This window comes from Zingiber officinale, chromosome 4B, assembly GCF_018446385.1.
Source record: "Zingiber officinale cultivar Zhangliang chromosome 4B, Zo_v1.1, whole genome shotgun sequence".
NCBI classification, from domain to species: domain Eukaryota; kingdom Viridiplantae; phylum Streptophyta; class Magnoliopsida; order Zingiberales; family Zingiberaceae; genus Zingiber; species Zingiber officinale.
Genome location: NC_055993.1, coordinates 125,233,567 through 125,260,456, shown reverse-complemented (window position 1 = coordinate 125,260,456; position 26,890 = coordinate 125,233,567). Strand labels below are relative to the sequence as shown.

At 39.8% G+C, this 26,890-nt stretch overlaps 4 protein-coding genes across 12 annotated transcripts; 1 reads left to right on the top strand and 3 right to left on the bottom strand.

Moving 5' to 3' along the window:
* Positions 1-138: 138 nt before the first annotated feature.
* LOC121976480 (probable pectate lyase 8) lies at positions 139-5,456 on the bottom strand. The gene is made up of 7 exons (XM_042528654.1): positions 5,228-5,456; positions 4,947-5,036; positions 4,390-4,455; positions 1,339-1,981; positions 1,160-1,263; positions 930-1,068; positions 139-846 (listed from the first exon to the last, which is right to left on the bottom strand). Exons 1-7 carry the CDS (start codon positions 5,332-5,334, stop codon positions 625-627), a joined length of 1,371 nt encoding a protein of 456 aa, XP_042384588.1. The 5' UTR covers positions 5,335-5,456; the 3' UTR covers positions 139-624.
* Positions 5,457-7,293: 1,837 nt separating this feature from the next.
* Positions 7,294-12,286, bottom strand: LOC121976479. Of its 9 annotated transcripts, none has more exons than XR_006110640.1 (4): positions 11,986-12,286; positions 9,053-10,966; positions 8,029-8,450; positions 7,294-7,351 (listed from the first exon to the last, which is right to left on the bottom strand). XR_006110640.1 is itself a non-coding variant. In XM_042528652.1 (4 exons), exon 2 carries the CDS (start codon positions 10,809-10,811, stop codon positions 9,069-9,071), a length of 1,743 nt encoding a protein of 580 aa, XP_042384586.1. In that variant the 5' UTR covers positions 10,812-10,966; positions 11,986-12,286; the 3' UTR covers positions 7,294-7,351; positions 7,533-7,540; positions 9,053-9,068. The 9 variants fall into 9 exon arrangements, 4 of the variants coding, with proteins under 4 accessions (XP_042384586.1, XP_042384584.1, XP_042384583.1 ...); XR_006110642.1 differs by having other exon boundaries at positions 8,029-8,276; XR_006110643.1 differs by lacking the exon at positions 8,029-8,450 and adding an exon at positions 7,474-7,619.
* Positions 12,287-12,802: 516 nt separating this feature from the next.
* LOC121976477 lies at positions 12,803-15,799 on the top strand. Its single transcript, XM_042528648.1, has 9 exons — positions 12,803-12,968; positions 13,063-13,143; positions 13,288-13,377; positions 13,490-13,656; positions 14,330-14,399; positions 14,949-15,028; positions 15,120-15,182; positions 15,374-15,450; positions 15,527-15,799. The coding sequence occupies exons 1-9, from the start codon at positions 12,888-12,890 to the stop codon at positions 15,625-15,627; spliced, it is 810 nt and encodes a 269-aa protein (XP_042384582.1). The 5' UTR covers positions 12,803-12,887; the 3' UTR covers positions 15,628-15,799.
* Positions 15,800-16,012: 213 nt separating this feature from the next.
* On the bottom strand, positions 16,013-17,398 carry LOC121976476 (1-aminocyclopropane-1-carboxylate oxidase homolog 1-like). Its single transcript, XM_042528647.1, has 2 exons — positions 16,489-17,398; positions 16,013-16,411 (listed from the first exon to the last, which is right to left on the bottom strand). The coding sequence occupies exons 1-2, from the start codon at positions 17,353-17,355 to the stop codon at positions 16,163-16,165; spliced, it is 1,116 nt and encodes a 371-aa protein (XP_042384581.1). The 5' UTR covers positions 17,356-17,398; the 3' UTR covers positions 16,013-16,162.
* Between the last annotated feature and the right edge of the window lie 9,492 nt (positions 17,399-26,890).

Here is a 26,890-nt window from a genome sequence, read left to right as displayed (position 1 = left end):
AACCAACCATTTCACCAGCCTCAATTATTTGAACTATCTTTACTTTGGCCCTTCTACTTGGAATTTAGGATCTCCTTTGTCTATGTAGCTAGCAGTGATGAAAGAGAAAGGAGGAAAAAAACAGAGTACCAAGAAAAATATAACAACTAAATATTATCATTCAAAATATTTCATTCAGTGGCTATGACACTGCATGTCTTTTACAAGCAACCTAAGAGAACAACGTAAACTTTAATGTCACACAACCTGGAAACTAGAGAACAAAAAAACCAACATTCAAATATTCAAGAAATGGAAGAAGCTTCCAGAGCTAGAGACTCAACTAAAGCCAGACGAAGAATCAACGGAAAGAAAGGAGTAAAGGAATTATAATCAGCAACGCTTCCACCCACTCCACAAGCGTTGGCTTACGCTGGAAATAGGGGAGGTCGAGATTAGGGTAAAAGCGACCGGTGTGGAATGACTGTGAGACAAGAGAAAACTATGCGACACAGTCGAATGCAAATGGACTTAATTACTTTTTTTTTTCCCTTTTTTTTGTTTTGTTTTTCTTAAAAACTTTTACGTTGTGGAAGGGTAGTTGGAGTGTGTAAGGTAGTTACGATATGCTGATGAATCAAATATTCAGCAGTGGAAACGCCGAAGGCAGCGCAGAGCACCTGCACCGGAGGTGATGGAGCCGACCATGGAGGAAGACTTGGCCCCCAGACTGGAGGCCTTGGCATAACTAGCCGAGGCACCTGCACCGGAAGGGGTGAAGTAGGCGCCGTTTAATAGGAGGTCGCCCTCTGATCTCCAGTTCCAATTCTTCCACACATTTGTACCGGTTTCCACTCTCTTAGTCACCTATTGTTGTTGGAAAGTAAATGATCAACAAAATAGAGATAATGAAATCAATTATCAGTTGTGTACATGTGATTTAATGTTACCTCCTTGGCGAATGGGTTTGCCGGAGCAAGGTATCTGTTGCCTTGGCTGTTGATGGTGGGATCGGCACTTCCTCCGATGGCATACATCTCCCAGTGAGTGTAGTCATTGTTCACTACGTGAAAATAGCCATGCCTGCATCTGTTTTTGGAAACCCATTTTTTTGGAAATTAGGCAAGCTTGAAAATTAATCAGATGATAGCTACCTAGATAAAGAAATTCAATTAATTACCTGGGCATTCTTTGGATGAGGCCTTCTCCGAAGTGATTGAAGGCAATGGTTACTTGCATGGCCTTGTCCCTGACATAAGAATCGCTGTGGCCCAATAGCATCACCTGCACCAACCAGATTTGTGTAATTAAGATGAAATAGACATTTGTGGCGTCCGAAAAGAAAAGGTCGTTCTGTACCTCGTTATGGTGGGTTAAATGGTTGTTGGAGATGGTGATAGCGGTGGATCCCATGATGGCGTCAATGAGGCCGTCGGCGCAGTTGGAGAGGGAGTTGTGGTCGACCCAGATGTGGCTGGCACCGAAGATGGAGACGCCGTCACCGTCGGCCATGGTGCGCCATCCGTAGTGAGAAGGGGAGCTGCGGACCATGGCGTTGCCGGTGGGCTTGCAGTCGTGGATATGGAGGCCGTGGATGATAATATTGGTGACGAACTGAATGGTGATGCAAGCGCCATTGGCGATGTGGACGTTGGTGCCACGGCCGTCGATAGTCTTGAAACTGTTCATGATGAGCTCCTGAGAGAGGGTGATGACCATGTCGCGCTTGAAGACGATCCAGAGCGGCTCGTCCTGGATGACGGCGTGGCGGAGGGTGCCTGGGCGGGGGTTGATGGGGTCGTCGTCCCTGGGGTCGGTCACCACGTAGAAGCGGCCATTGCGGCCGCCGATGGCGTTACGGCCAAAGCCAATGCCGCAGTCAGCGAGGCGCTTGCGGTGGAAGTGCCACTCCGGGTCGCAACGCCAGCAGTCGTCGATGGGGTTCCCTGTCCCGCATGACAAGTAGCCCAGCTCCCGACGAGCCGTGCTGTCGTTGATCATCCTGCACCGTCAATTTAATTACAACCAGTTACTGCCAATGAAAGCCTTCGATTGACCACGGCACAAACTTTAAACAAATATTAGAATATTTGTTAGGGCGAACATGTTAAGATTCGACACCATGCTCTGACAATGGTCTAATCAACCAAAACATTAACCAGTAAAGTGAGTGATCCCACTCAACCATCGAAAGAAGGAGAACATTACACTTTTAATGCATTTTGTTAATCAAAGCAGCACCAAGAAGAGTAAAAACGTGAGATTGAAAAAAAATCTAGATCGCCCATAATATCATGTGAAATTAATAATGTTACTAGAGCAATTTCTAATAAATTTTACAAGTGATTGGGATTCAAAAAGAGGCAAATCACATAGCTAAATCCCTTCTTCGGAACCCTTAGGCTGTGTTTGGTAGGAGTGATAGGATTAGGATTATGTTTTTAAAAAATTATTAATATGTTGTTTGATAGGATTGATTAGGGGTAGGATTAGGGTTGACTAAGAGTAGGATTCACAATCCCTAGGCATGAGGAGTGAATAATAATCCTACCCCAATCCTATCCTAATAATTCAATTCTAATCCTATATCCCTATCAAACAGAGCCAGCCTTCTAAGAGTGATTGAATGATCTTACTTCATTCAATTTCGTCCATAATTTATCAAGAAAAAAAATGATATATAAGAATTTAATTTGTACTTGTAGAAATGCATATGAAAGTACAATAGTTATGTTCATAAAATTATATTGTAAGCGGAAGGGAGGACATTTAATGAGACAAGATAAAGGACCAGTGGAAGATCACCGAAATGGTGTAAATCGGAAGTGGAGTTGGCACATGATGAATTAATTGAGTATTGGGATCACCGACCGAATGCGAAGGGGAGTAGAGATGACATTTATTAATGGGGACACGGGTGTCTGACGACGAATTGAATGCATATTAGGTATCATCGCTCAGCGCAGAGCAAATGAGCAACTAAAGCAAGCGCACAAATGTAAACACTAGGGGTATAGCATGTGGTCACATGGGGACATGTGTCAACCGAATGGAATCCAAAGTCCAAGTAGGGCCATTGTGCTTTATTTGATAATTTTTTTATGAAACCAACCGAATTAATTGTTCAGATGTTAGATGTGTGTGTGATCAGAAAAAATAATCCACGCCATCCAGGACAATTTTTTTTTAATTTTTCAATAAAAAAGAATGAGGAAGAAAATTGAAAAAGGAAATTGGGATCCCTGGAAGTTGTTTATCTAAGAAAAAGAGGGAAGGAACCAAAATTCTAAAACCACACTGTCTTGTTCGCTTGAGTTACAGAGCCCCCATGGCTAGTGAGCCCTCCCTGCCCACTTAATCATGCTGGACTTCACTTACTCAAACCTTAATTGCACGTGACTCATCTAGACCTCGTCAATTAAAAAAAAAAACGTCACATTAATTACTCCCCTACAACGCCCGGGAGATTCAACGGAAGCTCAAATGACAAACACATGATGGGCCCATACGCTCATCATCTGTGCCATCTAGACCTTGTTAATAAAAAAAAAATTTAATTAGGTTAACGTCGAGTCTAGGTGATCTAGACCTTGCTCAATCTCACAAAGATGGAGGATAAATATAACCTTTCACTTAGAATTGCATTGAGGAAGCCTATTCAAATTAGGTAGAAGTGATTGAACTCCCGATACAATCAACAAAAGAAGTATTTTTCCTCCCAAAACTTTAGCGAAAACATACTTGTTATCTCTTTCCCCTCTCCTTTTCATGAGATTAAAGAGTCTTAGTATCCAAAACTGATCAAGAATATTTATACAACAAACTTATGTGATTGAAAAGCTTAGAATTGATTATAAAAAATTACTACTTTTACTACTGGAAGTCTAGAAAGCAATGCTTTCAATTGGACTGGACCGGCATGTTCAACAGGCGACGGTCCAAAAACCACCCAACACAAAAAAATAAAATAGAAATGATTTTGATCAAATTCAACAGGAAAAATTTGAGAAACCCGCTGGCTAATGCCATTCCTGTCTTCATAACATAACAAACAGAAGCTAAGGGCACACGTCTTATCCACCAAAACAAACAGGATAAGAACAATTTCTGTGTTACTCTAAACAAATGACTATATTTTATTATTCTGTAATCGAATAATTTATTATTATTAATAATCAGATCTCGTCTTGTCTTCCTAGTAAATTAAGAATGTTAGTAAATTAGCTGTTGAACTAAATAGAAATGCTAGTCATATAATCCATTCACGGACGAAGACAAATTGCATGAGACATGACTGCAATTAGTTTCACAATGAACAAAATGCCAACTAATTCCGGCTTTGTAGATAAAATCAGGAAGAATATAGCAAATTAAATCTGGAAGAAAAAAGCCGTAAAAAGGATGACTGACCTGTGCACCTCTGCTGCGACCAATTCCGGATCGTCGACCGCGCCCATTACCACATCTCGCCCAACACTGTCAACAGTGAAAGCAAAAGAAAAATCAGGTATTGGGAATGACAAGGTTGCCACTTAAACTAGAGTTAAATTACTAAACTGAGGATGTAATCGCCGCTTTTACTGAGAACAACGAAACTCGAGGCGGCCGGTTACCTTTTTTTAAAAATAAAAAAATGAAAAAAAAAAATCGATGCAAAGGAAGCGGAAATTAAGTGGGAGAGAAGGCGTGTTGCTGCTTTCTCCCTGATTTGACCGCCATTTCCCGGGAAGTTGTGGCATCCGATGTTTCGATAAGTTAATTCCTACAACTTCCCACTGTCTTCTATCTCAACTTGAAAGCGAAAGAGTAGAGCCTAGCTATCAGCACCGACCTAATGTTTTGCTCAGCTCCATATTAAGCAGAGGCAGATCTGACGGCTTAAGTATTTCCTCAGGCAAAACCAAAAGCCAGATCCATTTACTAGAGCTGTAGAGGGATGAGCAGAAGGGTTTAGACACTCTGCATACCTCTCCACTGTTTTGGAAGACTGGTTAGCTACTACGATTTCTCGCAAGTTCCTCCTCGTGAAGGCAGCCTCCGTCGCCGCCATCCCTCCCCTACAAATCGAATGTTACGCATTAGAGCTACGCTTTACCTCGAAGAAACTCGATTGCAACGAAAAAGAACTAAGAATCGACAAACACTCATAGGAGCTGACTTCCCTGTTTCAAGCACATTACCTCGATCCGATCTCAAAACCCATTAAAAACCTAAATCCGACCAAATCTCGCATAAAAAGGCAATGTACCTCGAGGCAGCGATCTGATCGACTCCAAACCACGCGACGAGAACTAAAAAACCGAGAGCCAGCAAGCGAGGCCACCTCAGTGATTCCATCACCGTCGCCACCTTCATTCTTGCTTCCTTCCTCTCTCCGTCTCCTCTGGTTTGCTCTCGGATCTACACTTCGAAGAGGGAAAGCGTCTCGAGGCAAGCGGAGTAGAGAGGGAAGGCAAAAAGAGCAGGGTTCGGCGAGGACACTTGGAAGCTAAAGAGGAAGCGCCATTTTTATAGGGCGTTGTGCAACTTTCGTTAACCCCGGTTTAACCGCGGTTAAATGTTTGTTATTCGCTGCACGACTCACGACGTAACCGTCAGTAACGGAGCCGTTAGCGACGGAGAGGACACCGACGACGATTGAATGGCGCAAGCACGTGCGAGCGCTCACCGACGGACCTGGCTAATTTCTTTCCTTCACACTTGAGATTTCATAAATTACATTTTACTCCGAATCATGTCATTTAACCTTGCGAGCTAGATTTCATTAATTTTGTATTTTTAACTTAGCACTAGCTATCTATTCTGTCTGTCCGACTAATCTGAATTAGTCGTATGAAAATTTTCTATCAGTCATCGTTAAAGAAAATTTCAAAGTATTCGCAACATAGTCTAATGGCTAAATATCTTAGATTTATATGAGGAAATTACCTTGTGAACTTGTTAACGAATCATATGAAAATTTTCATTAATGATTATATAAGTATATTTAAAAAATAATTAAACTCTTACAATTTTTTAATGATTTTTAAAATTAAAATCAAAGGAAATAATTTTTCTCCCTTCTACTTGCTTGAGTCTCGCCGTTAATGCCGGAATCAAGGAAGGTACGCCTGCCTACTAATCAAGGAGGACTGCAAAGTCTACCAGGCTTGAAAACCACTGAATGAAATCAATAAAAACAATCATTTTTTTCTTCACGTTCCATTAATTATATAAACTTTAATTAGTTAAAAATTATCGATCGCGTTTGGTTACGCTACATTGTCATTCGGTATGGATACGTTTGGTTTGTTTTGTTGCCACCTAATTACTTACTATTTTTGCCAAGTAAAACATACAGCAAGTTTGGTTAATTTACTTTATGAATTTTGTTTTTATTTATTAAATTTTTTCTTCACCTTGCAACTTTATGGCTGTTTGGTCGCCAAGCATAAGCAACCAACAATTTGGGGGGTTGAAAAATATTAAAAAGTAATTAGGGCAAACTAATCTTCACCTGTTAATGACAATAATGATACTCAAAATCAGGCGGATAACAAGTGAGCTAGCTAAAGCAATGGTTTAGCAATCCTAAAACAGAATAAGTGGACTGTTTCTTTAGGCGCCGAGTTCATAATTTTTGACAATTTTTTTTTAAAAAATCTTTCCTTCTTATCTAGATCTTCTCTATGGCGAAAGGTTTCAAAGTAATCGTATTTTGAAGAAGCCTCATGGACCTTAAGTTCCCCTTCACCAAATGGAAGTAGATAAGCACAGTTTACAGCTAAGATATCTCTCATTGATCCATCACGTGCTCGGTCCAATATCTTTGAGAATATCTCGTCTGATACATTCCCTTTAAAATCTAGTAGGAACTCGATGGACTTGTATGGATATAGATAGGGTTGGTAATATTAAACATAATGTTACAGTGAGACGCAAGATGGCTATGAAACAATGCTAACGATGACGAGAGCATGAGATTTCCTCGTTGACGCACATTTGGATTCCATGTGATCCTTCTTCCAATCGACATTACGGTACACAAAATTCTATTTCTGTTGAGGATGGATGTGCGTTAGGTGTCTTTGTATCTCAATTAGCATGCGACATGAGGAAGACATTCAGTGTTTCAAGGTTTCGTCAACAGTGAGGTGAGTCGAGGTGCTAGGAGACACCGAGATTTCATCTGCATCATGAGAAGCTTCCTCTTCTTGTTCTCGTCCTCATCGACTTGCAGCTGTTTTGTTCTGACGGAGACCAAAATCTTGGATCGAACAGAGTATAAATGTTGGGACATACACTGGTAGAAGTCAAGATAGAATATGAACTTACCATAGTTTGCTCATGTCAAGCAGCCACCTTGAGTCACACCTTGGATCCGCCGATTCATCTATTAATAACAAAGAAATATAAAAAGCAGAAAAAATTATAAATCTTTAAGAACATTGAAAAGTATGAAAATTTCAAAAGGGAAAAGAATATCAAACATTAAGTTATTCTGCATGAAGGTACCTGTTTACTTTACTATGTTATTATAGTGAGAAATGAAGCCAATGGGTCAGATAAAGTACCTTTGTGCCTGTGCATAGACAAATTGATTGCTAACGAGCACATTACAAGCAAAAGGTACAACAAGAAGGCATTCATCTTGATGTAGGCTGTTGAACTCCAAACAACATGACAATGTTGAATAAAGTTTAATCATGAGTGATGATGATAGAACTGAACTTGTTGGTTTTAGCACAAGCAACAAAAATCTTGTGATTGCGAGAGAAGGAAAAAGTTTTGAGGGATAAAAAGAAATAGAGAAATTATTTTCATATTCACAAACAAACCTCATCTGTGTAACAGGGATTAGAAATACATGTTGCTTCATCGTTACAAAAAGGATGCAATTTCATTATTGATTTCCCAAATTCATCCCTGGAGTAGTAGACCTTTCTAATTAAAACTGACTGTGGATCATAAAAAAATTTCAACTTTGTCAGCATGCATGATTGAATTTATTTTATGTCTCCCTTATGTGTTAGTCATTATTCCAAAGGCTAGTAGTCACTCATGATTTACCTCCTCCGTGTTGGTATTGGAACGGATTGGCAGGGGCGCTGGGACGAGCGTATTCGCCTTTTGCCATCATGATTGAGTTTATTTAACACACCTTGAGAAACTTAATTATCTTTCATCCTTCATTCAAAAAGTTTTTGATCTTGACAAAGAGATTAAATCCGATTAGCTTGGTGAAGAAAACAACAACTTGATCTCCAGTCTGGAGTCTGGATGTAGACTAACTCAACCTTTTACCTTCTTGATATGCTCTTGAATGCAATGAAAGCACAAATCAATATCCTTATTTGTTATGAAATGTTGAATTGAAGATTCGCTATCGACTTATATTTTTGTTGTTTCTTGAATCACATTCAAATTCTGAAGCAACCTCAATCAAATATCTTACGCGACATGCTGTTTGGCTAAGGAGGTTGCTTGAGAATCTGAAAAGTATTAAAGAAACAACTTATCTGTTGACAACAAATTTGCTATTAAAATTGCAAGGAACCCATTATTTCACAGAAAAAAGTAGAACCATTGACCCATTGACTTGATGTTTCATTCCATTGGAGAGCATGTGAAGAAAACAAATGTTGAACTAGTCTACATCAAAATTAAGATCAAGTAATAACATATTCAGCAAGTCATTCAAATTTAATTTCTTCACCAAACTCATGACAATTAATGGAATGTATTGTTGTATAAACTTACTCTGCATGACAACATAATAATTTTTTTTTTATCATCTACCAAGTCAATTTTCATTCAAATTGTCTATCACTCAAAGGCCATTAAGTAGAAAAATCAAGACAAAATTGTTCTTTCATGTAATCCCTATAAACAGATGAGGTTTGTTTATGAAATAAAAACAACCCCTTTTACTTATCTACCTCTCAAAGTTTCTCTTTCCCCATATTTGCAAAATTTGACAACTTGCCATAGAACCAACAGAATGAAAATACTAATCTACACATGTCACATGCATCAACAAAATTAATCTTTAACTACTAATCTGATGGGTTATTCACAAGGGTATATAACATACCAATAAGCCAATATCCTCATGTCTTGTGGGTAATATCAGCTTTGCATGTTCGCTTATAGTGTCCTGTTTGGTTGCAACGACTACAATGCACTGTATGCTTTTCATGGTTGGTTTCCTCCACATTAAGCCGCTTCTTTTCAGGGCGTCCTGGAGGACGACGAACCTTTGGTGGGCAAACAATTTGAGTTTCGCTATCCACTGAGCTCTCAGATGCTTTATACCACTCACTTCTATCAGGAATTGGACATACTGGATGAGAATATGTCTCCCGATACCTGGCAACTGTGAAATATCTGTCTGTATATTCATAAATGTCTTTGTTACATGAGAGAAGTGCTGCAATAGCATGAGAGCATGGTATGCCATACAACTGCCACTCATGACAAGAACAACAATGGATGCCTATGTTAACAATATTTGAGCAATTGGCTGAGAGAACCTCAAATTCAAACTCATCGGAACGCAGAGCTTGGTATCCAACAGAATGCTTAATCGCATCTGATATACGCCTTTCAGCTGAAGGGACAAGTCTTGAAGCCCACTTCAAACCTTTTTCACAGCGTTCATTAAATTCCTTGATCATTGCGCCATGTATACTTTCTATAACTTGAAGAATAGGAAGTTCCCGTGTCTCAAGTATCCACCTATTGAACTCTTCAATATTTGAAGAAAGATGGCCATAGCGTGATCCTTCAAAAGAAGCCACTGCCCAGTAAGTAGGAGGAATCTGTTGAATCCTTTTTGCTGCTTCTGCACAGATTTCCTCAATTTCTGCCATCCTATCCTGAAAGCTAGATGCGCTGACAGAATAAGCAGCCTTCCAAAGAAGATGGACAAGCCTCGAGTTCTTGAATTCCTTGTTTACACTTTCAGTAAAGTAGCGCATACATATTCCCTGGCATGCAGTTGGAAAGTTTCTTCTCACAGCTTCAAGAATAACAGTTTGTCCATTAGATAAAACTGTAAGCTGAGATCTGCTTTCACAGCTTATCTCTAGCGACTTATAGAACTCAGACAAGAACCAATTCCAACTCTCCTCGGTCTCGACATCCACAATACCAAAAGCAATTGGAAATACTCCACCATCGGGATCAAATGAAGTAACAGAAAGTAATGTGCCGAGATACTTGCTTCTCAGCTCAGTACTACCAAGACAAATTATAGGTAAGCAACCATTCAAAAAGCCATAAATTAAAGCACTGAATGAAACAAAAATTTTATGGAACTGATGGTCTACTCCTATAGTGTACACTTGAGCAACACTTCCAGGGTTTCTAAGCTTTATCTGCTCGCAATATGCTGGGAGAAGACTGTAGCCCTCTTCAGACGAACCATATATAGCAGTCAGACCTCTTTCTTTTGCTCTCCATGCTTGCTTGTATGGTATAGTTATCCCATATTGCCTTTGAATATCTTGCAATATATCTTTTGGTCTATAATTCACATTGCTTCGCAGCCGCTCCTCGATGAGATTCACAATCCAATCTATAGATGCTTGATGATGACCTTGTTGTGCATCTTTATTACAGGTATGTGTCCCTTCAATGCTTCTTACAGTGAAGGTTGGAGCATTTGGAAGCTTTACTGCACGAATTCGCCAAGGACAACTGTCCTTGGCACATTTGGCGAAGTAGCGAATTAGATCACTCTTTATAATCTTAAGTTCAAAATGTTGTGAAATAGCAGCTTCTTTTATTGCCCTCCTAAAAGTCTTGACATCAGCGAATTGCTGCCCAACAACAAAACTAAAATCTTCCATCCAAAAAGTATAGATACAGTATTCAGAATAAGCTAGCAACTTCCTCCTAGCTTATGCTTTAGCATCTCTATCTTCATGAAGCACATTCTTCCACAATATAGTCAGTCATACCAAAATTTCAACAAGAATCACCTAAAAAGCATAATTAGTATCTCCTGCAAGAATGAAAGATCAAAAGAAGATAATGTCATAATGGCATTATCAATACATGTAGATGTGAATCGTGATTTAATAATGCAGAATAATGTCAAGTCATTTTTGATCAGTGGAGGGTTAACAAGAAACACCAACTTACACTAATTGAGCACTGGTAATGAGGGAAATTTACATAGAAGAAAGAAAGAAAAAGAAATTCAAGTTCCTATTTACTTTGTACATGGAGAAAAATAAATGGAAGTCCAGTAATAATTCAAGTGCTGCACATTTGATTTTGTAATTTGATTTTTTTTTTCTAGTTGTGGAAATAGCAGCACACTTCAATCATACAAGAAAAAAAATATTCTGCAAATTATCAAACATCTTAAACAGAAGCTATGTTTATCGATCATGGTTGTAAATAACCATAACCTAGTTAACATGCATTTTATTCATGTTTCCACTTAATGAGTTATAACAAGGTCACGTCAATTAGCTGAGAAGTGATTAGTAAATTGAAGAGGATGCCAAAAGTTTTTCCTTCGTTCACATAAACAGAGAATTCCCTCTTCTACTATGCAACCGTTCACAAAATAATCTGGTCCCTTCAAGAAGAATGTACCACAAAAACTTCCTAGGTCGCAGAAGCACCTTCATCAAATGAAGAGTTATATCAAATTGGGCTTCTTGATAGAAGACCGCTAAGTTGCTCAAAATACAAAGATAGGAAGAAGGGATTACTCAAGAAGAATCGAGCGTTTCAAAAACATTAATATCCTATTCGTCCATGGAAAGAAGTAATCATTTGAATCAAATTCTCGAATGCACACAGGTTCTATCTTCTAAAACAATTTAAACAGTGCATTGAAGTCATCTGTTATTCTATACATCCACAAGTTTTCACCTTTGGAAATTCCTCCTCCAGCATTCAATCCTTGGTATCACAAAAAAAATGGTTTCTCGCTGTTCGTGCGTGATCGAACAACTTTCAGGTTCGACATAGTAGAAACATGAGCTCGAATAGAAATGACGGTCATACCTGGTGAGTTAGAAATGCGCAGAGAAGGGAGGAGCTGGCATCATGGAACTGGATTCCGAAAGTCTTCAACAGGGGCGAAGATAGGGAGGACACATGTGAAGGGGATTCGGGAGCGAATCACGCAGCAGAAGAGGAAGGGAACCAGATATGACGCGAAGACTAGAGAGGGCACGATAGAGGAACCTATAAGCGAGATCTATGTAGAGCTTCGAGAGGCGCCGCCGCCACTGCCATGATCGACCAAGTGAACGAAGACTCAGACGAAGAGGAGATCGGTGTGGCCAGCGTAGGGCTCATGGGAACTCCCAGTTTATCTATTTTAAGATTTTTTTTATACATATAATTTGGTTCTGTATGAATTAATTACTTTCTACTCAAGACCCCCTCAGATTAACACCCTATATTCATTGATATTATTCTTTGATGTTATAAAAAAGTGAGATGATATGAAAAGAGTGAAATGACTGATTTTTGCCTAGGGCAGCTTGTTATAGTTAGATCTTTCAATGATGATTAAATATTTAGATTTTATGGTATATTAAGAATGATTTTCTCTTTAATGAGTAATGTATCGGAGAATTTAATTGTCAGGATGACTTTCATATGTATTTTCTTTATTTATTCAGATGACTAATAAAAAATTTTCGTAGATCAAATCTGTCATTATAGAAATAGTCGAGTCAAAATATACGATGCCAACTAAAAAAACAATTGTTTGGAGAAGTTTGGTGATTTTGAAAATTTCAAAGGTAACGTCCAAAATGAGAGTAGCCTCGAGGGTTAAAGAGAAAATTATCTTTCTGGAGCTTAATCGAACCCAACACGAGGAGACCGATAAATTCGACCGCTATTGAAGCGCAACGACGTCATCCGATCGGTTGGACGAGAACAGCGCACCCAAGATGGGCGGGGATCTCTACGCCTTGGACTTCGACGGCGTTCTCTGCGACAGCTGCGGCGAGAGCTCCGCCTCCGCCCTCAAGGCATCCCGCCTTCCTTATTCCCGTCTGCTTCAATCCGTCAATCCATGGGCTCTTAGTCCTCACCCCTTTTTGTCTCTCTGTGATTTCAACTTAGGCTGCTAAGATTAGATGGCCTTGGGTCTTCAAGCAGGTCGACTCCTCCATGGAATCGTGGATCATCGACCAAATGCACATCGTGAGTTCCTAACCGATATCTTGTTCCTCTTTTTCTGTGCGAATTCACCAAATTTTCAAGTCGGAGCTAAGTTATTTTGAGCAATAAAAGATATTCCTTCTGCTAAAATGAGGAAATATGAAGTGGCAAATTTCCTTTTTGCAGCTCCGCCCGGTGGTCGAAACAGGTTACGAGAATCTATTGCTTGTTAGGTTATTGGTGGAGCTTAAGGCACCTTCCGCGAGGAAATCATCGGTGATGCCTTAAGTTGCAGACAAGTCAAAATTTTGTGTCTATTGTTGAGTGTATGATTTAAGTATACTGGTAGAAATAGTTATGTTGATCTTTGCTCTCGCTTACTTTAAAGGTTGCAGATGGATTAACCGTTGAGGCTATATTGGAGAACTGGATGAAATTGAAGCCTGTCATTATGGAGGAGTGGGGAGAAGAGAGAGATTCTTTGGTTGACCTCTTTGGAAGAGTGAGGGATGAGTGGATGGAGAATGATCTCTCTGGTTGGATTGGTGCTAACAGGTATTTTGCTTACTTTCCAGAAATTGCAGCTTAGTATTTCTGTGTTTCTAGTTCCTAAGATCATTTAAATGCGGGCTTTTCTAGTTAGAAGAGATTATATAATGATGTAGTTGATAATTCCTTCAGGACAGCACCTAACTTACTGATGTAAGTTATCTGATCATTATGTTTTGAGGAAAAAGTGATATTTAGAATCTAAAGGATCATACATAAGCTTGAATTAGCATCATTATATGAAACAATATGCAGTAATAAAAAAAATAGTTCCATGTGGACAGTGTATGAACCATATAAAAGCTGCTAAACAGGCTGGCTAAGTTCCAACATCATTGTAGATACATTTCTCCTATATGTTTGAGATTTGTTTATAATATTAGATCAGATGAGAATTAGAAAGCTTCAAAGAAAATAAAGATAGGTAAAAAAAACAATGTCTTCTGAACACGTAATATTCATAAATTCTGTGTATTGGAATCAATACTGTTTGTTCACAAAAACAATGTCTTTTGAATGTGTAACTAGGGGAAAAAACAACAGGATTCAAGATGTCTTGTTTGAAAATCCTACTTTATGATGCTTATGCATCACTTTATATTCTTGATTGGCAAGCAATTTATTCAACTCAACAAGCAGAACTCACAAAATGTATGCTCATCATGATTTGGTCTTGAAGATTCTACCCAGGTGTAGCGGATGCTTTGAGATTTGCAAGCTCCCAACTCTATATTGTCACAACAAAACAGGTATTGGTTTCCTATGTACTTTGTTCAGCCTTCAACTTATACAATTGGAGCTAGTAGAAACAATTTCTCACTAAGTTTTGATAGCTCATCCTATTCTTGTACCATATGTTTGTGATGAAGCATGACTTGTTCTGAATATTCTTATGCTTCACAGCAAAGAAGCCTAAGCCCTGAAAAAGATCATATGAATGGGTAATGAGATGATTAGATAGTGGAAAAAGGACAAATTCATGTAGACTTGTCCTTGGGATTTGCCTCACGCATACAAATTTGTTTCCATGATTCATTGACACTGTAAAATCCATTACTGTTTCTGTCCGCTTGGCTAACCTGTCACATACCAATCTGTCTGACCGTATTCTTATATTGCTTATTAAGTAGCTTCACACAGTAGAAGTCGCAGGATAATTCATAAAGATACTATAAAGTGCTTTAAGTGTTCACAACTCAAACTTAAGGATCCATTGGTGCTTGTAATTCTCAATTCTGTTTTTTGCTTGTTTGTAATTAAGTGTCGCAGTGACATCATTCTCTCTGTTATATCCTTAGGCCAGATTTGCTGATGCATTATTGCGTGAATTGGCTGGAATAACTATACCTGCTGAGCGAATTTATGGTCTCGGGACTGGGTGTGCACATAATCTACGCAACATGTTCCTCACTGTATTCATACATGAAATGTGCATGGTTTGTGAAATGGTTTATTTTCCTTTTCTTTAGGCCAAAAGTAAAAGTCCTACAGCAGCTCCAAGCCATGCCACAGCATGAAGGTCTTTCTCTTCAGTAAGTTTCCTCTGTGAGTAATTTTTCTACTCTGTTAAATCATGCATCTGCTCGCCAAGCAATCCTATACTCTTGGAGCATTGGTTATTAGCAGCAAAATATGATACAAAAACCTTTGCTTTATTATTATTTTTTTTTTAAAAAAACAATTGGCTTATTTGTAAGTTTCTCCTCCTGTTACCCCTGCTCAGCTTTGTCGAGGATCGAGTTGCAACTCTGAAAAATGTCATCAAAGAGCCTGCATTAGATGGATGGAACTTATACCTTGGTGACCTAAATATCTTCGCTTAGTGGATTTATCATATTTTTCAAACTTTTCCTGAGAATAGACTTTCAATAAACAGGCAGATGGGGTTATAATACAGAGAGAGAAAGGGAGGAAGCAGAGAGCATTCCCAGAATTCAGCTGCTGGATCTCTCAGATTTCAGCAAGAAGCTTAAATAACGTACGTTTGCTTTCGTCCTCAACAGATTGATGACAATACAAGTCTCTGCATGTCGAGCTTCCTTCAATTGATATTTATGATGAAATCAATTTTTAGATTGCCAATAGTTACTTATGGAAACTGTTACTTGCAAAATTCCAATAAATTCAAATGAATATTCATTTGCAGTAATTTGGTTATAGCAAATCGATAGGGTACAATCAACATCTGCATTTTTTTATTCTTTTCTTTTAGAAAAAAACCCAACTAAATAAATAAAACAAGAACAATTGCTTGAGCACGGCATTTGGAAATATCATGCCTGAGAAGTTCCTTGACATTTGAAAATCTTCAGCAAGTGTTTTTTTTTTAATTTTCTTGGTTAAGAAGGTTAAAATCTTCTCGAGTACAACAAGTTGTTCTTTCTGAGTAGATTTGAATCGTAACTTAATATTAAAAAACTCAACTATTAAAGTATTTATTCTGTCTTAAATTCAAACTGATTCTTGCTCCCTTTGAAAGAGAAGTTTTTATTACTGGCATCAACTTCTTCCTTCAAAGAGTGAATTGCTTGAGTGGAGAGTCCCTTCCGAATCCCCTACCAGAAAAACACTTGATATAATCAGCGTAAAGTACTCGTCGATACTTTGGCACCTCGGCATCCAGCAGTATCTCCTCGATCGGGCCATATAGAGTCTTCTCGTCGGTGTTCGGAGCAAAGAACATCGCCACCGACAAGCGAGGCCCTTGCCCGCTCGCCAACACGCGATGCTCCACGCTGATGAACTTGTCGTTGCTAATGAGCTACCAGAGAAGGAACGTATTTAGATACATCAACAGAGTTCTTCATGAAGAGAGACAACGTCGAAGACTTTGTTTACCTGCAGGAGATCGCCGACGTTGACCACGATCGCTCCGGGAACAGGCGGAACGTCCACCCAGTAGCCCTTGTGACGCACCTGCAAGCCGCCGAACGCATTCTCCACCAACAGCGTCAGGCAGATCGGATCGGAGTGCCTGGAGGTGCACATGGTGAGCTCCGGCTGTGGGCACGCCGGGTAGTAGTGCGCGGTCATCGAGCGCGTGCTCGACAGGTTGAGCCTCTTCAGGTAGTCTCGTCTCAGTCCGAGCGCTTCCGACAGCAGCTCGAAGACCAGTTCAGCCAAGCGGACCATGTGCTCGTCGTAAGCCAGCGTCGCTTCTCTGCAGACGCTGGGGATTTCTTGGGGATTCAGGGAGGCGCCGAAGCAGCAGTAGAGCGTGTCCCTCCAGTTGGCAGCTCTAGTCACGAAGAGGTCGTTGTTGCTGAGATACTTCACGTTCATCCTCGCTTCGCGGTTGTAGATCTTCGCCTTCTCCGACGGTTCGAGCTCGTGGAACCTCCTGTTCCCCTGCAGCGCGGCTTCGACGATATCCGGCGGGACGCCGTGGTTCACTAGTTGGAAGAATCCCCAGGAGCTCGACGCCTCGCGGACTCGACCCACCACCTCCTCCCTCCGGTGGGCGAGGCCGGAGAGGTCGATGATGGGGACTTGGAGGCCGGCGGGGGCGGCGGCGTCCTTGGGACTGGGGAGGTCGTCGGGGGAGTGGATGAAGATCCGCGGGAGCTCGGTGGTGCCGCTGTCGACGAGGCCTTTGACGCCGGCTTTGGTGGCGTCGAAAGCGAGTAGCTCTTCCAGGCGGCCATCGGAAACGGGGTGTGGTCCGTTGCCGGGGACGGCGGCGGTGGTGGTTGCTGCTGCTGCCATCTAGTTAGCTTATGAACGTTTTCGCAATTTTATGAAGCTCGATTTGCTCTTTTTATGGAAAACTTTGGCGCTCTGTTTTAATTTATTATATCAACCACGTGATATTTTTTATTCGTTTTTTTTAGACCCATGAATAATTGTTTTTCCACGGCACTCATGCTATTCATTTTCGTTCAATTTCTCGATGAATTTCAAGTGAGATATAATAGTTAAAACGATCAAGATCATTTTTTAGTTTCGTTCAATGTGTAGATGAATTTAAAGTGCGCTCTTACGCCTCACCCCTTTTTGTCTATCTGTGATTTCAACGTAGGCTGCTAAGATTAGCCTTGGGTCTTCAAGCAGGTCGACTCCTCCGTGCGGATCATCGACCAAATGTTCATCGTGACTTCCTAACCGATATCTTTTGTTCCTCTTTTGTCCACGGGAGCTCACTAAATTTACAAATCGAGCTGTCAGTTCCTAGAACGTCTATATTTAAGTGTCTAAAATAATTAGAGTTTGAAATCATTGGTTCACAATTTATTACTTTATGACTGTTCAAAATTATTATTATTATTATTTTAAAATATAATTAAATATTAAAAATTTATAGATAAAAGCCATCGGCCGGATCCACCTCCAACAATCAAAACTGACACCTGAATATGAAACTAGCCTATGATCATATCACATCCAACATGGATGTTTTGACGCGATCAAGAATGATTTTTTTTTTATTTCCTTCTCTTATCTACATGCAATTTTCTTCTTTCTCCTACATGTAAGTCTTTCTCCTGCATATAAGGTGGTGTTGGTCTTTAAAGATCAGAACCAACCAGTACCAACGTTAGTGCTGGTCCTAAAGACTAGTTAAAGGCCAACACCAGTGCTAATTTGAAACCAACACCCGCCTTGGTTGGTGCTAACTAACACCACTATTGGTGCTGATCAAAGATCAGCACCAACAATGATGTTGTTTTGCGCAAACTAACACCGTGTTAGTGCTAGTTTGCACAAACCAGCACCAATATTGGTGCTGCTTTGCACATGTTGGTGCTGGTTTCCGTAAACCAATACAAATGTGCGCAAATTCGTCTGTAAACCAACACCAACAGTTAGTGCTAATTTACACAAATCAATACCAACATGCACAAATTAACACAACGTTTATATTGCTTTGCACAAACCAACACCAACATGCGTAAATCAACACCACATTGGTGTTGCTTTGTGCAAACCAGCACCAAGCACCAGCATTGACCAGCACAAACGAAGTTTAAAACTAGCACCAATAGTGGTGCTGGTTTGAGCAAACCAGCACTAAGGTGGTACTGATTTCCGCACATTGATGTTGGGTTGTGTAAAGCAATACGAATATGGTGTTGATATGTGCACATTGGTTTTGATTTGCACAAACTAATATCAACATGTGCAAAGCAGCATCAACATTGATGCTGATTTGCGCAAACCATCACCAACAGTGGTGTTGGTCTTTAAAGACCAATACCAATATGATATTGGCTGATGCTGATTTCAAACTAGTGGTAGTGCTGGTCTTTAAAAATTAACACCAACACTAGTTAAATAGTTTTTATAAATTTAATATTAAATGAATAAAATAAGATTGTAATCAAGAGAGTTAAATAAGATTAATAAATTTAATTAGTTTAAAGTAGAATAGTCCTATATTAACTCAAGATAAATATATTATAAAATTGATTTTAATAGAAAGTAGAATAGTCCCACGTTCGATAATTATCTGAGACACATTAATTTAAAAATTAACTAAAAAGATAGATCATACCATTAATATTACTAAAATATTATAAATATTATTAAATAAAAAAATCTAAAAAAATAATGAGCCGATGGTTAGCCTTCTTACTCGTCCAGACTCGTATAAGGTTTTGTTCACTATCTTACTGGGAATCCTATTAGAAGGGTAATACTAGAGTCTTAAGTGTGTCATCCCGTACAAATTCTGATAAAAGAAATGAATATTATCATATTTTTTATCATGTCATTTATAGTTTGGTCCCATCGCTCGGTTATATCATTATGACGAGAAGTATATAATATGATGTACTACTAAAGTAGTTTGGGTTGGGTTTATCGGATTGACTCGTCTTATTAAACAATTTAAATAGATGGAGTTAAATCGACGAAAATGTAAAAAAAGCCTAAATCTTGGTTTTCTTTCTATATTTTTTTTAACGAACAATCATCATTTTGTGATAATAGATAAATCTATTGCAAAACTGACGAAAATCAACTATAGCCATCAACCTAATGCTATGAAATCAACTAAACCGCCTACAGCCGGATAGCAATTGATGGAAAACAAGAATCTAAAGCATGCATTCAAGTCCATACGAATACAAATAGTAGATTTGTTACGTATCTGATTTTATCAAATTTTATAGCGAAATAAACAAAAATGACAACACAAATTAAACAGAACCTAATTGCAGCGGAAGTGCCACCGCATCGTCGTATCTGAAATATAGAGATCCAGCAGAAATTTAATGGACGAATCTTCCGTAGGGTGCTAGGGTCATGGCGTGGTATTCCTCTCACTAATGGGAAGCGTGAAGATCAATCTAATCTTACGGTGAGTCCATTATCATCCCATCATCAATAACAGATTCGGATTAACAGTTTTGCACGTATGAATTCACATTCAATAACCAAAACTCATGAATACCTTAATTAAATTATCTTATAAAGTTCGTTATGTGTGATATTATCGGATATGCTATTTAATCAACATGTAAACCCATCAATTGAGAAATTAAATCCAACTGTTTGGTTGACCTCTTTGCAAGAATGATCTCCCTCGTTGGATTGGTGCTAACAGGTATTTTGTTTACTTTCCAGAAATTGCAGCTTAGTATTTCTGTCTTTCTAGTTTTTAAGATTACTCAAATGCGAGATTTTATAATTAGAAGAGATTATAAGTGATGTAGCTAGGGGAAAAACAACAGGATTTAAGATGTTTTGTTTGAAAATCCTACTGTATGATGCAGATATATACATCACTTTGTATGCTTGATTGGCAAGCAGTTAATTTAACTCAACAAGAAAAACTCACAAAATGTATGCTGATCATAATTTTGGTCTTGAAGATTCTACCCAGGTGTAGCATATTCTTTGAGATTTTCAAGCTCCAACTTTATATTGTCACAACAAAACATATGTATTGGTTTCCTATGTACTTTGTTCAGCCTTCACTGATACAATTGCTGCTAGTGTAACCGGTTAATTTTGAAAGTGACCGATTCAATCCCATAAAAGTTTTTCATCAACTATCAAAATAAAACTAGAGAAATACAGATGAGTCCTAATATATGATTTAATATCACGAGTGATTGAAATAGCACGGACGTATAAAGTGTCATGTATATTTTGAACCTGTGTCCGTCTTAGTTCTTAATTACCCGAGTCCTGAGGGAAAAAAATCATATGAAAGGGTAATGCAATAATTAGATAGTGCAAAAACAGAAGGGAAAAATTTCACGTAGATTTGTGGATTCATCTCTCACGCATGCAAATCTGTTTCCAAAATGTTGAATCAGATAACTTCAAATTTGGGAACATCAATCTGATTCCATGAAAATTTTTTATCGATCATCAGGATAAAATTAAAAAGTGCTCATGACAAACAACTTAAAAGCACAACATCCCATGAGATGATCAATTCGACCGTCAGGATAAATTAGAAAGTTTCGTGGCAAATGTTTCAGAAGCACACCATCCCATTCATAATTATGTAAACCTTTATAAATATATTATAGTTAGGAATGAAATCACAGATCCTTGGAGATACTGGAGGATAACTTTCGTTGCACATTGACACTATGTAAAATTAATCCTCTCTTTTTCTGTCTGCCAATTTATTGGCATGTGTCAATCCCTGTCTGCCATTGTATTCTGTCTGCATTAACTGGTCATGGTTTATGAAATGGTTTATTTTCTTTTTTCTTTAGGCCAAAAGTAAAAGCCCAACGGCAGCTCCAAGCCATGCCCCAGCACGATGGTCTTTCTCTTCAGTTAGTTTCTTGTCAGTAATTTATCTATCCGTTGAATCATGCATCTGCTCGCCCATGTCCTTTCAGACGGTGCGATAGTTGAAATATAAGATGTAATTATATAAGATTTTGGAGTTAAAATTTGTTACTTTTAAATATGTCCTTCCTCGTATATTGACTATTTACATTAATGGTTAGTAGTCATTCATAATTTACCTCTTTTGTGTTAGATTAAGGACGGATTATCGGAGACACTAAGGATGAGCGAATTAGCTTTTGATCACATGTATCTACTCGCTCAGTAATACCGTTTGATTTAAGTTATCAGGGATTAATTTAAATGATAATGTATAAATTATAATCTTGATTATATGATTATAATTATATAATTAAAATGAAAATGAATAAAATATAATCTAATATTATTTACTTCAATCTATATACTATAAAAAAAAATTAGAAATTTGTTTTATTAATTCGAGTCATATTTCGAATTACATTCCTCATTTACTGACGTGACGAACATATTTTATTATTAACAATAACCTTCCATCAAACATACCCTTGGAATATTTATTATTAATTGATCCCGTCTAGAAACGGTAAGAGACGGATTGCTAGTGGGATCACCAGGAGGAATGTGGGGCTGTCGGGAGAGGTCAGTGAGCTATCCTCGAGGTTGACTAAGTCGCTGTGAGCTAGATTGAATCGTCTGGAGAGCCTGCTAAGGAGTAAGAGAGCGAGGGAGGGGGTTAAAATGGAGGTCGGATTGCCTCGGCCTTCCATTTCGACACTTAAGTCAGTCTCCAACAATGCCAAAAAATGGAGAAGATGAATAGTGCAGAAGAATAATGAAATATAAGTGTACGAAATAATGAGTGTCTATCATACCTTGGCTCGTGAGGTGGGGCTTTTTATAGGACGAATGAGTGATGTGTCACATTCGTGGCTATCAGAGGAGATGGTGCACTTCTGACATGATATCATTGTTAGTACAGGAAATATCAAATAATAGCAATCAATTTTTAGGGTTTCAATATTTGACAATATAACAATGTATGATCAAATTGACTAAGGGTTGATCCAAATAGAATTTGATGTTTGGAAGTAAGTGAAGTCTAGTCAAGTCAAAGTTGACTAGATAACTAATAAGAAGAAGTCTAGTCAGGACCAGATGACTAACATAGGAAGTAGTAATTGAAGGTTAGGTGCTATAACTCGGCGTTTCTACCCTATAATGTATCCAATTATATATTTTTTGTGTGTTTCATGCGTTTGGATCTTTGTTAGTCTCCATTTCAATTCTTATATATTTTATAGATATTTTAGATATTATTGGATTATATTACATTTTGTAAAAATTAAGGGAGACAATAATTAAGAGGAGGAACACCAGGTTGATCCACTCACTATTTGGTTCAATTTCTAAATGTTTGAGGGAGATTAAGTGAAGAAAGAGCCCAATTTCAAAATTCTTTAGAAAAATCAAAAGTCTAATTTCAAAAACCCAAATTCAATGCTTCAACTGAGAAGAAAACCTAAATCATCTTGGTTCGATCCAGTTCAGGCATGTTCAGTTCGATCCAAAGGCTTGGCCGGTTCAAGTGGAGCTTTAAAGGGCGAATACCGGTTTATTTGAATGCAGTTTGGTCTAGGTTTTATTGTGCCGATTTCTTCCCCTTCTCCCGCATGCCCAACACCCACAATCCTTTCTGATCCGGTGGTAAGGACGGGAGACCCTCGTTGGCGGGAGGTCAACGACACGTGGAGGTCAATGGGCAAGAGGGTCAACCCCAAGGTCGGGCCGAGCGGACAGAGGTCACGACGAGCGGATTGGTGGGCCAACCAAGCATCCGGCCGACCAAACAGCCGGCCATGGGCCTCCCAGGCCGGACGAAAGACAGTCTGACCAGGGGTCGGGTTTCCAATGCTCAAGGTAAAAGAGTCTCTGGGCCGAGCGGACATGCTGCTCGGCCGAGCCACAGGACAATAAGGCGCAATCCCATCCGAGCACAGGAGCAGGGCTGCCCCGCCCGGTACCGGAGCATTCCCGGAGGCCATGAGCGCCGAGCGGCTGGTCCGCTCGGCCCGGGAACAGGCAAGTGGCGCAAAGAGACAACTGGTAACATCATCCTCAAGACACCTGCCGCCGACAAACAGCACGGTCGGCGACCGGAGCGGACAGAGTATCATACGGTGGAAGTTTCCACTGTCACGTCAGAGATATGCTCGGACGATTGCGGAATGGCGTCAGACATGCTTTTCTGACACAACCCTACTAAGGTATGTTTAGGGAAGCGTACATGCATCGAGAAGCGTGCATACATCTCCTCGGGGTCCTATATAAGGACCCACAAACTTCGACGAAGGTATGCAATTCTCATCACTGTAGCCACAGTAGCATCACTTTGCTTCTCTCCTTCTTCACTGCCTGACTTGAGCGTCGGAGGGTCATCGCCGGGAAGCCCCTCCCGGCCTGGCTACTTTGCAGGTTCGCCGGAGATCCACATCACCAGCCAAAGACCGCGGAGAGCACCACGTCCCCAGCGTCCATCTACTCAGCACTCGGATAGGATCACTTTCCTTCCCCGATCGAACTCAAAGAAGGTGACTTCAGCAATTTTCGACGGATTTGCAGCGATGAAGATCATCAGGTAGCATCGGTGTGGTATCTCTAGCGAGGTTCTTCATTCCCCTCTCATCCCAGTTGGGTTCCCTGTCGGACACGGTGAAGAGGCAGCAACATTCTGGCAGGGGCTTTAGTTCTTCGCGTTCATCTACTCAGCACTCGGATAGGATCACTTTCCTTCCCCGATCGAACTCAAAGAAGGTGACTTCAGCAATTTTCGACGGATTTGCAGCGATGAAGATCATCAGGTAGCATCGGTGTGGTATCTCTAGCGAGGTTCTTCATTCCCCTCTCATCCCAGTTGGGTTCCCTGCCGGACACGGTGAAGAGGCAGCAACATTCTGGCAGGGGCTTTAGTTCTTCGCGTTCTTCTTCCTCCCCCGCCCCCCCCCCCCCCCCCCCCCACGTGAGTTTTGTCGAACATGGTGGAGAGGGCGGCGACTCTTCGACAGGGCTTTGAGTTTGGTTCTTCTCCAACATTCATCCATGTTTCTCGACCTCCAGCTAGAGCTCCAAGCTTCTTTGCCGGGAATGGTGAAGAAGCAGTGACTTAGGGTTCCGACAACCCCTTTTTCTAGAGGATTCCAGGAGGAAGTCTACCAAATTTCGGCACCACAGGACCTAGTGTAAGCACTCGTGGTAATTTTGATGTGATCAATCAAGTCAAGTTAGATCCTGTGCATATTTAATGTCTTATGTCTAAGTGTGCAGGAACTTAGGAGCACAGTAAGTCGAGCGAAAGACACAACTAGCGAGAAGGATGACACGGGAGAGAGTTGCGGGCTCGGTGCATCCGAGAGAGGAGGTGTTGCGGAAGAATACACTGGCGGACGAGAAGGAAGCGGACGTCATTTCCGAGGGACAAGAAGCCGAAGAATGAGTTCGGATGAGCCTTATTTTGGATGGCTGAAATCACCCAAACGAATGGAGCTAAAACAGAGGAGAAATTGGACAGTCAACATGGAGTTGACTGCCCAGGCGCCTAGACTAGTTTGGGTGCTCAGACCCTCTAGGGACAGCTCAGGGCGCCTCCTCGAACAACCCTGTTCGAAGGCTGGTCAATACGGTCTGGGTGCTCGGAGCTGTTCCAGGCGCCCGAACCAGATAAGTTTTATCTAGCATGAGCTTGTTGTGAACCATTATGTCGTGGATAAAGTTTTATTCACACCCAGGTGCTCGGACCCATTCCAGACGCTTAGGGCTGCCACATCAACAAAAGATTAAATTTGACTAGCAGGCTATAGATAGAGTCCTGATTTCAGTAGTTCAGAATAATACTTGAAAATGAATTTTGTGCTTCAACTTCTAGTTCTATTCTTTTCTTTTCTACGCTTTCAACGTTGTAAGAGTTTACTCCGCCTTTGGAAGAAGAAGATTTTAGTGAGTTACATTTACCTTGGATTAGCAATCCTCTGATTGCAAACCAAGTAAATATTTCTTGCATCTATTTTTATTTGATGCATTTACTTTTTGTTTATAAACAAGTATTTGCCTAACTTAGTCCAAAGTTTGAGAAAGGAGATTCCTTTAATTTCAGATAATTCACTCCCCCTTTTGCCGATCGCCTAGGGACCTACCTCGAAGCACAGCCGAATGTGAACGAATATGTTTCAAGGAAAGTGCGTTGAACACGGGGCTCAGTATTATAGTCAATGAATTCTCTTCCTGACTCGACGATCGACTCCCGATTTTGCTATGCACCACATCAATTCCACAACTTAGACCAACGAAAGCTTGGCAGAACCAGCCCCGCTGACAGCTTGAGATTATCCGCTCAGGTTATCTCAACAGATAAGTTAGAACTAATTTTGTGTAATTTCAATTCAATAATTTTTCCGAATATCTCTACAACTGATTATCCAACAAAGTATATCGGTGAGCAAGAAAAACTCACGCGATGCTTCCATGGGACAAGAAACCGAAACGGAAGACTGCTTGAGGAAAAGTCAGAGTTGGGTTCAGGTGAGCTCAACTTTGGAAGGCAGGAGGATCACCCAAACGACCATAGATAAAACCAACGACCAGAGAATGTGTCGGACGGTCATCATGAGGTTGACTCATCTGAGTGCCTGGATCATTCGAGCGCCTAAACCACCAGGGTGCCCAACAGGTGCCTAGTCGCAGTGAATCACTCTTTGGGTCCATGTCAGCAACGGTCCGGGTGTCGGGACATGGTCAAGGCTCCCAGATATGAAAAAAATCATCGTCAAGTCATTACGTGGAGATAAAGTTTATCACGCTGGGACTTCTGGAGAAGGTCCAGGTATCTATAGATATCACATCATCAAATGACTATTTTCAATCAGTGAACTATAAATAAAATAGAATCCTAATCTTCTTTCCTTGACCACAACACTTACTGATTGGCAAGCAGTTTATTTAACTCAATAAACAGAACTCACAAAATGTATGCTGATCATAGTTTTGGGTCTTGAAGATTCTACCGTAGCAGATTCTTTTAGATTTTGCAAGCTCCCAACTCTATATTAATTGTCATTACAAAACAGGTATTAGTTTACTATTCTTGTACCGTATGTTCAACTTATACAATTGTTGCAACTAGAAACAATTTCTCACTAAGTTTTCAATAGCTCATCCAATTAACAAAAGATGATTCATCTCAGGTATTTTTTACCGTCCATCTTAAATTATGTGAAGTTAAATAAATTAATAGATAAATCAAAAAACCAACTAATAGATGGAAGGGATTTTTTTTTTTTTTCAAAATCATCTAATTCTTTGGACCATGTGTTGGCGATGAAGCATGACTTCTTCCAACTATTCTTATACAATATGTTTCACAGCAAAAAGTCTAAGACATTTCCGATTCTTAAACACTTCAATAAGTATTTTTTATAATTTTCTGACATCAATATCACATAAAATTGACTATTTT

Coding starts and splice junctions, on each gene's coding strand:
- LOC121976480 (XM_042528654.1), bottom strand. CDS start 5,334: ATGAAGGTGGCGACGGTGATGGAATCACTGAGGTGGCCTCGCTTGCTG. Junction 4,456..4,946: donor TCTTCCAAAACAGTGGAGAG/GTATGCAGAGTG, acceptor CACTGTTGACAG/TGTTGGGCGAGATGTGGTAA. Junction 847..929: donor CAAACCCATTCGCCAAGGAG/GTAACATTAAAT, acceptor CAACAACAATAG/GTGACTAAGAGAGTGGAAAC.
- LOC121976479 (XM_042528650.1), bottom strand. CDS start 10,811: ATGGAAGATTTTAGTTTTGTTGTTGGGCAGCAATTCGCTGATGTCAAG.
- LOC121976477 (XM_042528648.1), top strand. CDS start 12,888: ATGGGCGGGGATCTCTACGCCTTGGACTTCGACGGCGTTCTCTGCGAC. Junction 14,400..14,948: donor ATATTGTCACAACAAAACAG/GTATTGGTTTCC, acceptor TTATATCCTTAG/GCCAGATTTGCTGATGCATT. Junction 15,029..15,119: donor ATTTATGGTCTCGGGACTGG/GTGTGCACATAA, acceptor CCTTTTCTTTAG/GCCAAAAGTAAAAGTCCTAC.
- LOC121976476 (XM_042528647.1), bottom strand. CDS start 17,355: ATGGCAGCAGCAGCAACCACCACCGCCGCCGTCCCCGGCAACGGACCA. Junction 16,412..16,488: donor ACGTCGGCGATCTCCTGCAG/GTAAACAAAGTC, acceptor CTTCTCTGGTAG/CTCATTAGCAACGACAAGTT.